Below are 16,166 nucleotides of genomic sequence, written 5' to 3' on the forward strand. Positions count from 1 at the left end.
GAAAAGAAAAGAAAAGAAAAAGAAGAAAAGAAAGGAAAGAAGAAAAAAGAAAGAAAAAACAAAAAAGAAAAGAAAAAAGAAAATAAAGAATATCAAACAGTAATTGTTAAATGCATTTAGAACAGACAGTACCTCCTGTGAAGCTGCTCACATACAATGAACTTAAGAGTCAGTATTAGAGTGCAACACCATAGAGTGCAAATCAGTATCTTCACAATAGACTTAATGGTAATAAGCAGTCCTGCAAAAGCCCACTTGAACAAAGTTGTTTTAAATTATTCCCCTTTTAAAGTAAAAGTCTAAATGGACATGGAATGTGAAAAAGATTTAAGCAGAAGTAATTCAAATAGTTTGCACTAGAAAAAGCAGTCCTTCGTGAAATAAAGGTTACAAGAATACGAGGCAGAACTCTTTGCTTTTCCCTCTTTTTAGCCATAGCATGACAGGATTTTTTTGTTCTATTTTTAAGACAAAGTTAAAATTTTACTTAATATTATTTACACACACACACACACAAAAAAAAAGACTTTTTCTTTCATATCCATATGTTTCCGTTTCACAAATACTTTTCCACATCTTCCTCACAACTCTTAGGCTAATTACTCAAATCTCCCTGTCCATCCAGTTTTCCTCCAGCTCTACAATATTACATTTCTTTCTCAATATTCAGCTTTTTTATTTTCCCCTGTGTTGCTTCTTGGTCTTAAAAAGAAGCATGTGTAGAAACATCTGCTGTCCCAAATTGCGGATGTTTTGTGGTCTGGCAGCCCTGTATTGTTTTTAGGGTGTAATGCTGTATTAGGTAAAATGTTTCTCTGTGGTCTGCAGGATTTCCAAAGCATGTAGGATATATGTTATTTTAGATTATCTTGATAAAGTCTGTTTTTGGAGATGATGAATCTGTTCAGAATTTGTTTTGAATATATAGTTTAACAAAAATTTAAGATTTTTTTTTTTTTTACGAGAATGTAAGCACCCACTTCTGAAAGGTGTGTACATTAGTGTAGAACACAGGTAATTATACAGATTTATTTCCCCTTAACACAGCACAAAAATTCAGAGTGATTTACGATTTTAAAAATTAAAATAAATCAATTCACTTAATTTCCTCAGGACACCCAAACTTGTACAGCAAGTAACTAATTAATTACCCAAGGCAAGGTGCCATTTCTCAGCCCAGAGAACAAGCCAGGCTGGGAGGTTTCTCCTTCCACCATCTGTAGATGCTGCTCTTGGAAGTTTGAACACCTTCCCAACCTAAGTTAGATACCATCTGCTCAAGATACCAGCAAACCTGCTCTAAGATCACAACACAATATTAACTGCAGGCTACCTTAGTCTGAACACACCTGAACACACAAAGGTGCTAACACAAAACAGGAATAAGCTTCCCAACCTACTGTGATCATACCCAGATAACTGAGATAGACATCACACCAAAATAAAAAAGCTGGCAAGAACCAGTTGAAAATCCAGCTGCAAAGGTGATCAGGCAACTTCAAGGATATTTTTAAATGTAAAGTGAAGTCTGAGGAGAAGAAAACAAACAAACAAACAAAATCCAACATAAATACTAATACAGTCTGACCACAGAGAGAAATAAGATGTGAGAACTGCCTCTAGTGTATAGAATAGGAATAAACACAGAAATAGCAAGAGGTAGATTAAGGCAAGTTTAGTCTTTCGCTGGTGACAGCTTTCCTAGTCTTCTGTGACAAGTTTGAGTGGTCTGTAAAGTCACACCAACCTGGGCTGAAGCAATGGATGCTCAGCAGGAAAATGCAGTCAGGGAATGAACAGGTGGTTCCTCACCTGCCCCGTGACGGTGTCCAAAGTACAGCAAAGAATCAGCACGACCCACACACTCACTAAAGACAAGGATACTATTTCAAAGTGATGTTTGCTGCTCCCAGGGTCTCTCTCTTCACACTGCTCAGACCATCCTACATTATCTTCTGAGTGGTGATAAATAAAGGGGGCAGCACGAGGGTTAAGGTGCAGAGAATTCTGAGAATTAGGGAGGAAGATGGACATAAAGGAAAGGACACAGCAGCAGTCAGGGCCATTTTCCACCAAAAAAGAAGTTTTTTAACAGAAATAATATTCATCTTGTGCCTCCTTGCTCCTGTGCAGCACAGGGTATGCAAGTCAATCATTTCTACCCCAAATGCAGGACACTGCCCCAAGTTGAGTCAATGCCATTTCCAAATTCAAGCAGGTATGCCCCAACTTTTGTGTGTGCATGTAGATGCATTTTTATACTACTTGTACTCCAAGCCAAACAATCCTCCTGCAACATAAAGATGCCCTTCACCTATTGTTTTAAGCACTTTGCACGCTTTCCCTACTCCCAAAATGTCACTGGTTTTGACAACTAAAGTGAACAAACCACTGAGAAGTGCCTCAGCAAGGACAGGGAAAAAAAGCCTCTCAGTTGGGCAACCAGGCAACACAAAGAACCTTCCAAAAACAAATCCGTTTGAAAAACCTCGTGAAAAAATACTGTAATTCCCATTATGATTATGGACTTCTAGTGAGCCAACAGTGCCAGCCCCGGGATCAGGGAAAGGATTTGAACAAGCTCAAAACAGTTGTCGCTGTTCCATCAATGTCCTGCTGCCACCTCCTGGAAAACTTTCGAACTTCACAAGTTTGGACCTGCATTAAGTTGCACACAAACTCCATCCTTAGTAAAAATAACACCACAAAGCTGATGTTGCCTGAAGAAGCTGGGTTGTTGTGGGTGGGTTTGTTGGGTTTTTTAAAAGGTATCATGCTGTAAAGTAACTCACTCCCCCTGGAAAACAAGTGAGGTAAAAATTAATTGGGAATGACTCTCATCTTACTTTTTAGAATCTGCAGAGGGGTAAAAAAATTACCTGGAATGAGTATATTTAGCTAAAAAGGGATTAAGCCAGCACTTGCCAGCATATCTTGTCTTCACCACGACTGTCAAACAATTATTTCCTTCCAAGGTTCCCATTAATTTGGAGAGAACAGAATCTGAAACTGTAGTTGGTCACTTCTAAAGTTCTAAATATCAGACATAATACAACAGCAGAAACCTTGAACTGCTTACCAAGGCTACCAATTACTGCAATCAAGCTCACTTGAGATGGAAAATTTGCAACACTGAATGATACTCAGATTATTTTATTTCAGGTTAAAGTCGGGCACCTAAACTAGTAACTTAAACTCTACTGTTAATGAAATTCTTTCCCAACACTATTATCTAGAGGATATATAGTTTCCTAAACAAGAGTAATATTTTACAGTTTCAATTCCCAGCTTGGTGGCACGGTTTCCCCTCTTTCTTGACATCTTCCTGAGGTCACTCTATCCCAGTCTAATTTGGGAAGCCAAGAAAGCAAAGCTCTGGCTTCATAGACTACTTTATATTATTTCAAGCTTATTTCCCCCAACTAAAGCTTAATTCTGACCACAAGGTTTAGAAACATGGCTACATGTAGCCTCTGTTTTGAATTTCCTGAGGTAACACTGATATAAAAGCTGTCCAGGAAAGCATTACTGCCCAGAGACAGAAACACTTGAGGAGCTTAGGGGGGTGAGCATTTGGTGTTCTCTAGATCCTCCCAGATTCTGCTTGACCTCACTAAAATTTAGATACCTTGAAGCCAAGACTAAAAATAAATAAAAAGGGCTCTTAGGCTACTTCTTTCTTTTACTCTTCAATTTCCAGGAGCTTTAGTGGATCTTTTCTTCACTTTAATATGAGCAACCAGGAACTGTCCTGTTCAGTTTGTATTGGGAAGACATCACCAAGGGACAGCTCACTGCACATTTTTAAGACTTCGGCTTGTTGCAATATTAACAGTGGTGGTTGGGAATTAATAACATAGTTGTTTTCCAGTGTTTGTCTCTATATGTCAGACTGAAAATTAAAAAATTACACTGAAGAGGAAAAAGGCTTGTTATACAAAAATCCAAGATCACTAAAAACCGTGCTCCCTACTTTTGTCTTGCTCTCCTGTTGAGCTCTGTGGCTCCAGATTGTTTCTGTGGATGGGAAGAGCTGGCTTCCTGGAATCTTCACTTTATTCAAATGAGACAAATACACCCAGGGTCAAATTCACTATTTTTCATAAGAACTGAGTTTTTCCGTGATGAACTTTCTGCATTTTATCCGTTGCTAAAGAATATTTACAATCTGACCTATCACCTCCGTATCTAGTTGGTATTTCTGCTGGTTTCATCCTTTAGTCTGGTTTTTTCAGCATTTTCCCCATCTATTTGTGTCTCTTTGCTCAGGAGATAATAAAAAGCTTCCTCCTGTTCCACCACCTCCACTCAAATCAGCCAATCTGATGCACAGCACTGTCCTCTGGCTCTTTTCTTTGCTGCTGAGCAGTGATGGAAGAGAAGACAAAAAGCAAAAGCAGGAGGCAGCCAGGTCACGACTCCCATAAGAATCCACCTTTTATTTCCAGGTCAGTGACCAGATTCCTTCTCAGCCTTTATTAGCCAAACTCCATCTCCATCCCACTCCCATGCAAGGCTGTGTTGGTAACAATCTTCCAGCACCTCAGATCTGAGGCACAGCACTCCACCCTCAGCAACAACACAGAGTGGTTTTCCCAGTCCCGTCCTGTGAAAATATTCCCAGTTCTGCTGAGCTTCACCATCCCTTTGGACATCCATAACTACCACTTCTTTCCCACTAGCACCTCAATTCCCTCTTTCTTCCAGAACTCCACACACTCCCCCTCAATATCTATTTATTACCAATACATAGTCAATTCAATACTCTCTCTACCATAAGATTCACACCAGAAAATTACTTTTTCCTTCACCCCAATATCTTTTTGGCAAGGGATTAAGCACCAAGAGCAAAATAATCCACTTCAGAGGGAGAAAAGTAGAGGCCATGTGAGGAAAGGTAGACACAAACCTCTCCCTAATGAGGCTGGTGTGATTAACTCAGCTTGCAAGAGTCAACTCACTCACTGCTTATTAACTCATTTGTGACATGACTATGTTTTAAATACTCATTATTTTTATGCCTCTGTTTTGAGGGAAAACAAGGCAAGGCACAAAGCAGTGCCAATTTTCAGAAGTGAGGCTCAGCAACAGGAAAGCTGCTGTAGATGACTAACCCTCACACTATTTGTTACTCAACTTTCTCATCCTGGTGATTCAACTCTGTGCTGCTTCAGGACAAGGGTGTTTCATTACAGGCAGTTTTCATGAGGCATCAGATTCAGCTGGTGCTTCATGCAGGAGAGAGTAACAACAAAAATAACAACAAAACACTGCATCAGCAGCTATGTAATATCGACACCTACAAAATGAAAATACATAGGAATATAGAAGGGTTTTTCTAATCATCTTTAAATGCACAGATAAAAAGTAAAAAGCAAGATATCTGACTTACAGCCTTAAATTTCTGAATTATCAAACTGAAGGCTTGAAATTATCCACATATATTACAGTTAAAAAGTAGAATTTCCCCCTCCTTTCCAATAAGGACATGAGGGTTTGCCCTCTCTATGTGGTTACAATCTGTAGTAGGTATATCCACAGGGTCCAGTTGCTCAGGCTGGATTTCACCACTGCTCTTAAGCAACAAACCACTAGTTGTGCCACTACCACAACCTATTAATGCCCCATTCCATTTTCAGGGTGATCCAAGCAGCTGACAAACACTGTGACAGAAAAAAGGGACCCATACGGCCTCAGATACACAAAGAATCAAAGAGATAATTTCAGTTTCCTTGGGACTGAAAATATCTCAGTTCAGAATTCATTTGGTAAGAACGGTGCTGAGCTGGAGGATGCTGTTCTTTAAGAGCACTAATCAGAATGTGGAGAATATCTACTGATTTGTACTTTTCCTCTCTGGTATCACATTCAAAGATTAAAACTATCCATTTCTAAAACTTTAGGCAGCCCTGTAAGATGATAAAGCAGTAAGAAATTCTGACTGTACCACCTGAGGGATAAAAATCATCACCCACATGAGTATCACTTAAACCAATAAAACTCCACGAGTTCTGGAAATAAAAGCTTCAACATGGATGGATGCAGATCTGTAAACTCATCTGGATGAGCTGGCACTAAAGTCCTTGCACAGAGCACTGTTTCTATAAAGTTTAGTAAGCTCTGTTAAAAAGTATAGGGGAAACTTTGTCTTTAATGCAACTTGCTAACTTGCTTTGGAATTCTGAAACAAACTTCCCTAAGATTTCATTTCAAGGACCTGCCGCCTTCTAAAAATACCCCCTACCAGAGAAGAAAAGCTTGGAGGGAGTGCTGTGAGTGCATTTAATTTTATAATGAGCCCTTCTGCCCTATTTTCATAACGCTTATTCATTCTTTTAACAATTCCTAGGCAATTCTAGAGAGGTGGGGGGAAAAAAAGGCAAGGTATTAAGATATAAAGCTAATCTATGGCTTCATTCAGAGTGTGCATCAGAAGTAAACAGAGATGAATCACTTCTGCAAAGAACAGAATAATTACAAGAAATAATCAGTAGTCTGGTATCTCATCAGTGCTGGGAAGTCCTGCAGTGAAAACTGGGATGGAAAGCAGTGAGTCGGACGTGAAGACTTTTCTCCCCGGGCGACTCACCTCCATGTTCAAGGAAAACACGGACACATCTCTCCTTCCCTCTTGCTGCAGAGAAATGAAGCAAAGTCCAGCCGTTGGCATCCCGACCGTTGGGAGAGTATCCCTGCTCCAGCATCTTGCGCACGGTGTGGACATCGCCGGCGGCCACCGCAGCCTGGATCTGCAACTCTTCCTGTAGCTCAGGGTTCCTCCGGCAGTGGTGGTGTAACATCCTAGCTGGATCTGGCTTCTACTGGAGCCTCATGAGGGCACACTGGTCACCTTGGGGCAATAGGAAGCGTGAAGAAATTAGGACTGGGACAAGGAGAGAGGTATCTAGGAAATAAGTCAGGGCTGTGCCCAGCTCTGGGCCCCTCGGTTTAAGAAGGACATTGAGATGCTGGAGTGTGTCCAAAGAAGGGCAACAGAGCTGGTGAAGGGACCGGAGCACAAGTGCTGTGAGGAGCAGCTGAGGGAGCTGGAGGGGCTCAGCCTGGAGAAGAGAAGGCTCAGGGGAGACCTCATCACTCTACAACTCCCTGACAGGAGGGTGTACCCAGATGGGGATCAGGCTCTGCTCCCAGGCAACCAGCAGTAGGACAAGAGGGTACAGCCTTAAACTGCATCAGGGGAGGTTTAGGTTGGACATCAGGAAGAAATTCTTTACAGAGGGAATGATCAGACATTGGAATGGGCTGTCCAGGGAGGTGGTGGAATCACTGTCCCTGGAGGTGTTTAAGGACAGACTGGATGTGGCATCAGTGCCATGCTCTGGGTGACAAGGTGGTATGGTTGGACTCGATGATCTCAGAGGTCTTTTCTGACCCAGCTGATTCTGTGATTCTGTAATAAAATGCAATGTTAAGAATTCTCTCTATATTCTGACCAAATATACACAGGGTAAACCCCAAACAATCTGTTATTAGGAAATCACAGTACATGGGTCACATCACTGAACTGCAAAAGAAAAGGACACTCACACATCATAAATAGTCAACATTTTCTTCAGAAATGACAGCATTTCACAGTGAAAGTACCTACAATAACAAAAAGCACCTGCAATAACAAAATGACAAATCTCCAGAAGTTAACAATCATATAAAAATCACAACATCTGTGTCACTAACTCTAGAGACACTGGTTGAATGGATGATTCAAACTGTTGCATGAAACAGCACTCCACTGCTACAGCAACTGAACTAGGATAATCCTTATTTTTCTAGAAATGCATTCCCTCTAAGCTTCAGTGAAAATAATTTTATATTGCTAATATAATCCTGTGACCTACTGCACGTGAATATTAGTAACATTGATGTTCAGACTGAAAACTTTAATTTTATTGTTTTCCTTTCCACCCTTCTTTTTTTTTTTTTTTATGTAATTAGAGTCTACAGTCTGTATTCTGGCTTGTGCACTTCTTACTTAGTATATAAAGGCTGCAAAGAACTTCTACATTGCAAAAATCAAACACAAAGATAATAATATATGAGACCTGAAAACACGTAAGTGCAGTTACTACAGCCCTGTCAAACATCATAAGAACAGGTACCAGAACTATTCAATTTATAATTACCTTGATACAGAGCATGAGAGCTGGGCCAAAAGGTTATCTAAAATAGCCATTGTGAAAGAGCCCAGAAACAAGGACACATTGGGAAAGAGGGAAGGACTATATTCCATGCTCTGTTTGAAAAGTCCCCACCTGCAGTTTTACTTGGGGACAAGAAAAAAACAGGTATTTAGGGATTCTTCCACAGTACACAAAGTGTTTGCATTTTCACATACATTGTGCACTATATCCCATAGTCCTAGAATGGAAAGGAATATGAGAAGAAAGAATAAAAGCAAGGTATGGGAAAGGCAATGTTGAGCAACAGGAGACTCAGAGAATATTCAGGACCTGTTGCAATGGATATTAACACAGAACTAGAAGATTAAAAAGAGGAATGTATTTAAACTCCTGCAAAGTTAATCAAGATTAAACTACAAAGAAAAGTCCTAAAGACAAAACTTAAAATTTCCAATAAGCTTGGTGTATTAGGATGTCAACCCACACCATCACCTAAACGTTCCTTTACATAAATAACCTAAGGATTTCCAGATCCTCGTGATCCACAGGTCACTCAAAAGACATTGCCATCAACTCCCCATATCCCACTGGGCACTTGTTTTCCTGGGATCCAGATATACACACAGACAAGAGCAAAGTGAAGACATCAATCACTGCCATCTCTGCAGATAAAGACACAGCTCTGGATTTGCTCTTCTATAACCTCGCTGTGCCCACAGCAGAGAAGTTATTTATCTGCTTTTTGGAGAGATATAAACTCATAATTAACAGGTAGCTCCAGTGACCCTACTTACACTGCAAATATGGAAATGACACACAGCAAATGCCTGTCTTTGACATTTATAAATGCTCCAACTTACCATGTATGGCAACAATCACTACTTCAGCACAGGGTTATTAAAGAAGACTTTTCAGCTCCATATGTTATACATGGCTCAGGAATTGGCTTTGTTTTGTTTTACAGTGTGAACTTCATTATCTGAGACTGGAAGGAAAGGGGATTTACAAAGCAGCAACTGCTAACTCACCAGGTCAGCTTTTGCAGCATATTCCAAAAATCAAACTTGGTTAATCTGATGGCAAGGGAAGTATTTCTATTGACTCTAATAAGCTTTTGCTAAGCTCTTTTCTAAACTCCAATTAGCACTTCAGAACATGCTCACCTACAGGACATGCTCACCTACAGCTTGTCTTCATTCTGCATCACACCACTAACAGCACTGCTAATGAAATTCCAGCCATAAGAATCAGATCTTTCTTTGGATTTGCAGGTGAAAACTGACTGTAGAGCCTAACTGATAGTAAGTCATGGGAAATTATTATTAAAAAATAATAATTCAGACTGTGTCCCTTTAGCCCTAATTTCTGATTATCTACAATATCTAGTTTTTCTCGAGCTGAGAATATCTGCTCAAAAGTTAATATAGACAAACTTTCTGCTGCCATTTTTACAGTCCTCTCTTGTAAAGGACTAATACTTACAAGACCTCATGTGATCCTGAAAATCAAGGTCAGAACAGTTGGACAAAATGCTAGGGAAGGAGGTAGGATGACTAAAGACATGAAGTGAAATGGGATTTCTCATTTAAGGGGGCAGCAGCATCCCCCCTGCAACTCTCCATGAAGACAGTTGGTTAAGAAAAAGCGAAGCTCTCTCTCTCTCACACTTCTCAGCTGGTGGGTATATTTGTAATGCAGCATTATAAAAAATTGGCATTGGCCCCATATGTTGCATGTGACTAGCAGAGCTTATTCAAATTAGCTGGTACTGAAGTACATAAGTACTAAAACATACAAAACAGAAGACAAAGTCAGGCAGCTCCTTTTATCACTTGCACAGTTTCTGTAAATACCCACTCTTCCATCTCACCCCTATGGCAAGCAATGAAATTCAAATTACAAGAATACTTAACCATAACATTAAAGGTTTCAGGATAGTTTTAGGTACACACCAGCTTTGAAAACGTTTTCACTTCTGCTCCATAGATCATTTAAAAATCCTGTTTGCAAATCCCCATTTAAGACATCAATCTTTGGAGAAGGGAAGGAGGACTAGTGGAAGTAGCCCTTTGGCATTTAATATTTAATGTTTTGCAACTGCAATCAATCTCACTCAGAACACAGCATGCATTTGGGTTGTTACACATTGGCTTTCTGCGTGGAAGCTGAAAAAAACTAAATGAAGCACGGGGGGAAGAATGTACTTATATATTCTTGGTTATAATGATTGTACAGTGCCATGAAAATGGAGGACAACAACAGTTACTTAATTGATTTTGCAAGTACAACAGGATAAATTCAATGTGGTCCTGAATTACCTTATCAGATGTTGTTACTCTTTGATGGATGTCCCACTCTTCATTGTCTTCACTGTTCATAATCTTCTGTGCCCATGTATGTCAAACAACCTGCTACCCCTTAAAAAAATGATATTTCTTATTAGTTGCAAAGAATAAAAGTGAGAGTTTCATTTTGTACTCGTGCTAAAATGCCACATTTTAATGCAGTGATGTCAGAAGAGACCCTGAAGTGTGTTTTCTTCCATTATCAAGGAGTCCTGCAGAGGCTGGGCTAGGGAGAGTTTGCTTCTGCCACATGAGGAAAAGGCTGCAGAGAATATTTTTTGGAAGCCAAGAGAAACGAGAGATGGGCTTCCTCTCTGGAGCAAACCTTGAAGGAATGGTCTAAACTCTTCTGTAAGGATTACATGTATCTGCTCCTGGATGGAACAAGAATGGATGCAAAGGTTACAGCAGGTATTTCTGCCTGACTGCTCAACCTCTCCCTGTGGGAGTCAGATGCCAGGAAAAACATTCAGGATCCACTTAGTTCTTCCCAAACCATTTTTGTGATATTTTTGTTTGGTTTCGAGGGATTTTAGTTGTTCTGTTGGGGGTTTTTTGGTTTTTTTAAAGGTTTTGATTTTTTTTTTAAATCTCTACCCCATCTCTGCTTCCCTATCCAAAGAATAAAACCTGAGCACACAGAGCATTGACTCCTGTCCTTCAGCTGGATTTTGGTGCCACCAGCCAGTGTCCTCTCTCCCATGTGACAGCTCAAGCTGACACCAGCTCTATTTCATGAACAGCTAAAGACACCTTCACCACACAAGCAAAATGCCACCACCTCAAAAATCTTCACCCTTTTCTACATATATAAAAACCACCCTTTCAGTATCAGGGTTTACCCAACACCAGTTACGATCCCTACCCAGATTCCTCTGTCAGACTAACCCTCCTTATCCTCCTTCCTTGTCACCTGCACTTAACAGGATCAGTCCCAGATCATTTCTCACAGCCTGGACTCAGTGTTATTTCATTAATTCTTTGTACACCTCTCTCTGACCTTTCATTTCCTTTGGCTGCAGCCTTTAGTGACAGGCCCCTTGTCCTGCGTGAGCACTGCAATATAACAAACAATAAACCCATTAAACACTTAATTGTACAGCAGATCACACAAACCCAACTGTGACTCGTTTCTTCTGCAACCAGAACAGTTACATGAACTGTGCAGCTTTTAGCTGGAGTTAAAATTTCTGCCACTTAATGCAACATGAAATCGTGCTTTCCTGACGATGCCTCAAAGAAGGGGATGAAAAAAAGCTCTTTTCATCCCTCTTATGCGCATTTTCCAAGAGCTTTGCTTCCCAAGATAAAGCAATACAAGGTCTTCAGATATGCTCCCAGCCCTGCACAAAACTGCACTGCCATGACCTAATTTGATCACATTTCTAGCCTTGTTTTTTTCGCATAGATGATCAGTCGTTCACCTTTTTTTTTTTCCTAAATTTTTGCATGATTTTCACTTTAAAACCCACACATTTTTTATTAGCTGATGCAAATTAGAATTGCACTGACTTCACAGACTACAGACAAGGTAACAGATTGCTCCACTAAAAAAGTAACAAGCTTTTTCCCCCCAAAGGAAAATTAGCTGCATATGGCAAGAGTAAGATCTGCAACTTTAATAAAAAGAAGTCATATTTAGTAAAAGTAAAGCTCTCTCACTCAATGACTAAACAAAGTTTGCTTAAAATACTAATAATTATAGTAGAAGCAGCACTAAATAAAAATAAGACAAACATCTTCATTATCTATTGATAATGTCTCATGTTGTCAAAGAGATCTTAGACTTTTCTACATCAATGTGTCACTTCTTTAAAGTCACTGCAAACATCATGTGGAAAATTTATTCCAACATATGTATGTACTTACTTTAAAGAAAGTTAAAGGTTGCTACCAAAAGCAAGACCTTAAAATGCAGCATTTTGCTCATTGAGATGCCCTGACAGACAGACCTGACTCCTAAATCCTGAGATCACATACCCAAGAGCTGAATAAGGACCATAATTTCCTGATGTCAGCCTAACTGTACAACAAGGAAAGTGCACCATTACAAAGGACATTTAGCATCTGGCATAGACCTAATCAGTGTAGATCTCAGTTGCCTGTGGTTGAAGCATTCCAAGACATTTAAATCAAATAAATAAAAGGAAAAAGAAAGCCCTGTGGAATAAGGATAATCACATCAGCCTTCATTAGTCTCACAACTCACTTCTCCCACCCATTTCAAAACTTGAACAAGCTGAGTGTGTTCTCACTCAAAAGGCATTTTAAAAATGGTCAATATACGTCTGACAAAGAAACTAAACACACCCTCACCTTCATCTGTCACTCAGCCTCCTATATCAGGAGCTCTTCGGACAAGAGAATAAGGCAAACAATTATGTTATTATTTGCATTCTCATATCACAATCATGAAGTTTGCAAATAACATGTGAAATATTAAAATTTCCCAGAGCCTTAAAACCCTGAATATATTTTCTATTAGATGTTCCAAGCTACACCCCAGACAGACATCAAGCAAGGTATCTGAGTGGCTGAGATGAAAATCACCAAGCAACACATGGGAATTGCTGGGTCTGAAAGCAATGAGTTAACAGTGCATGAATCCATAACATCACAGAGGAACTGCTACTTCAAAGGCAAGAAGCCTTCACTCTTCACAAGCTGTCATTAAAAGTTACACATTTCTCCTCAGAGCTCCTGTGATGCCATCACGTAGCTTGGACACACTAAATTTAAAATAACCAAAAGAGTTAATCTGCAAGTCCCCCACCAGCTTCAGGTGTTTGCAGCAGGGTGAATGGTGGTGTTACATATTAATAAGCAGCTGTTATGTTTTCTGCAGGTGGGTGTAACCAAAGCACAGAGGTGTCGTTTTACCAATGATTATCCATTTCACAGACAGGTTGGGAGGTCTGACTTCTGGGCCTGATGGAGAACCAGAGAAACCGCCCAGCTCAGGTACCTTCAGGACTGCAAACCTGAAGGAAAGCTCACCTTCAGAAAGCACACCAGCTATTAACCATCCTCACCCATACACTGGCAAGCTTCATCAGGAGCAGAGCCCAGTAAAATCCTGCAATTCCTTCCAAATCCAGGACCTCAGTGCTAATGCTAAAGCAAGGCCTTAGGGATCTTTTTCAGGAGAGAATGCTGCTGCATCAGGTTCACACAGCCAGAGCCTCCTCCCTCAAGATGTGCACTGACAAACTGCAGGGAGCTTGGAGATCCTCTTGTAGCAAGCAAAACATACAAATTCTCCTCCAACTTACAGTGGTGCTGCTATTAAGTTTTAAACTGCAGAAGTCAGATGAAAGCTTAGCCTTAAAAATAATAATTTGTATTAAGTGCTAATGACTAAGATTTAGGTATTTTACCATGACTTTCTATCATTAAAGAACCCAAACACCAATACTGCATAGAATGACAGAGGCAGGAACCAATGGCCAGTTCAAACCACATCAAAGCAGTCACTTCAGCACTAATACTCAAAGCATGGCTGATGAACAAACTGAGGCCTGCTTAAAGAGTTTGTGTCATGCAATGTTCTCTGTATTTGATATGTATTTCTATTTAACACAGCCTAGAAGAATACAAGTGGACAAAACCTGTGGGATGTCTTCAGTGGATAAAGCAAGATTTTCACTGGGATAATATCATTCTATAAGCACTGCTGGAAGAATGGAAAACTGTCTCTCAAACAGCACATCACCTTTAAGGGTTTAGAACTCACAATAAGGCAAAACAAAACCAATATGAGCCTACAGCCTGAAGACTAAAACTTTGTCTATACTTGCAGTGTGCTGCATTTCTTCCAGAGATCAAGAGCAGGACTTCAGCATAACATCAAACTCTGAGCCTTGTTTCAACCGTGTGCAAATTTCTGCCAGAAGTTAATTCCCTGATTCCTATGAACTCAGTTCCAGTCTCTGCATCTGAATCAAACTTTGCTGCACTGGCATTTCACATCAGGAAGGAGCTTCCAGAATCAAATGAAAACTTACACGTCCTTTTGTGAATAAATCCCAAAGATCTCATGACTTCTCGGCCCCCTGTTGGAGAAGCTCCAGCCCTGACATGAGATGCACTGGATGGTTGTGGAGAGGGAGTTACAATAAACCAAATTCAGATGAAACAGCTGTGCCATAAATACAGCGGTGAGTTCATACCGATGCACATCTGTCCCACCTATTAGCACAAAAACCCCTCCTGCAACCACACTGGGCATGTCCACATGTTCCACTATTACTTGTGGGTTTGTGGTGTGTTATCAAAATAACATGCAGTATTTCTTCTCTGTACTTTCTAAATGCAAGAATTTTTTGCACTTGTGTTACAAAGGGATTTTTCTATTTAATCCTTGACACGTAGCAGCTACTTTTTGTCATATGCTAAAGACATCTCTACTGGAAAAATGATCCAGCCTTGACCAAGACTGTTGGCAACAGGTCCTGCTCCTTCCCCTGCAGCTAATGCTCAAAAATAGCTGTTTGCCAACAATGACCAACGTTTTGGTACAGTCAGTGACATCTCTGAAAACACCACAAAGACCAGAGGGACCCACACAGAGGGTGTATGTGCCAAAACAACCAACTCACCTACATTTGAAACAGATTAGAACGGACTCAAGTATTTTTCTGCATTAAGACAACGCTCAGAAACTCCACCATTTGAAGCTCACAATAGCAGGATGCAGCAAAAGGCTGACTGACATCACTCACCCCCCCACTCTCTGTCTTAGAACCCATCTCCTCATCTCACCACGTAAAACAGGCAATTCTCCCAAAGAACAGCCCTCCCCCTGAAACAGAACCTTCCTCCTACCAGCAGCATTGGTTTGGATGACTCCTTCCATTATTTCCCTCAAGCACCTAACAGCATTACCTCCTTCTGCGATCTCAGCCCAAAAAAGTAATGACTCCTAAACAAGCACCACCCAATTAAATGAATTTCAATTCCTGCAGCTCCGTTACAACACACACAAAAGTGACCCAGGCAGGAGTTGGGTCTGACTAAACCAACAGAACGCAATGACCCAGCCCAAAAAAGACACTAGAATCAAAGTAGAAGCAAATCCACTGTTGAACCCATAAATCTGTGAAAAGGCTTTAAGAAAAGACCCTTTTAACAACCCGGAGCGAAGTAATTTTAAGTGACGTTACTGAGATGGAGTCACAACAAAAACATTAAGTAGAAATCCATAAGCAAAATAGTGTTTGCAGATTAATTTTAGAAAATTATGAAGTGTTACCAGAGGAACTGTGCTTCAAATGGGCTTCAGAGCTTTCAAACTTTAAAAGGTCAACAGCAAGTAGGTTTTAAGAGAACAAAGAAATCTAATGCTACCTATTGAAATCCATAAAAACACAACAAGAGGCCCCAATCCCAGCCAAACCATGTGTCTAGGGATGACTCTGAGAGTCTAAATGAATCATCACCTTTCTGGGGGGTTTTTTTGAGTGCTGTTTTCTCTCTTCTGTCTTATTTCATTCTTTGGAGTCACAATTTTTAATTCTCCTTTAAGGCAGCTTAAACCTAAAAAAAATAAAAGTAGAGCTGAGCCACGCAATTACGTAAAAGAGAGGAATGAAAAGCAGAAATCCAAAATACAAAAGCAGTAGGAAGAGCCTTCAAAAATTTGGAAGGGAAACGGGTTATCCATCAAAAAAATCGGGATGTCTCC

At 40.2% G+C, this 16,166-nt stretch overlaps 1 protein-coding gene across 1 annotated transcript in view; it reads right to left on the reverse strand.

Annotated features, from left to right (window-relative positions):
• ASB7 (ankyrin repeat and SOCS box containing 7) overlaps positions 1–16,039 on the reverse strand; it is a 30,605-nt gene extending 14,566 nt beyond the window's left edge. The window contains exons 1-3 of the mRNA XM_027644543.1: positions 15,922–16,039; positions 10,457–10,555; positions 6,561–6,850 (exon numbers count right to left, since the gene is read on the reverse strand). Coding sequence (XP_027500344.1) covers positions 6,561–6,800 — 240 coding nt within the window. The 5' untranslated portion in view covers positions 6,801–6,850; positions 10,457–10,555; positions 15,922–16,039. The remainder of the gene's footprint in view (positions 1–6,560; positions 6,851–10,456; positions 10,556–15,921) is intronic.
• Positions 16,040–16,166: the final 127 nt, after the last annotated feature.

This window comes from Corapipo altera, unplaced genomic scaffold, assembly GCF_003945725.1.
Source record: "Corapipo altera isolate COAL_440 unplaced genomic scaffold, ASM394572v1 50, whole genome shotgun sequence".
NCBI classification, from domain to species: domain Eukaryota; kingdom Metazoa; phylum Chordata; class Aves; order Passeriformes; family Pipridae; genus Corapipo; species Corapipo altera.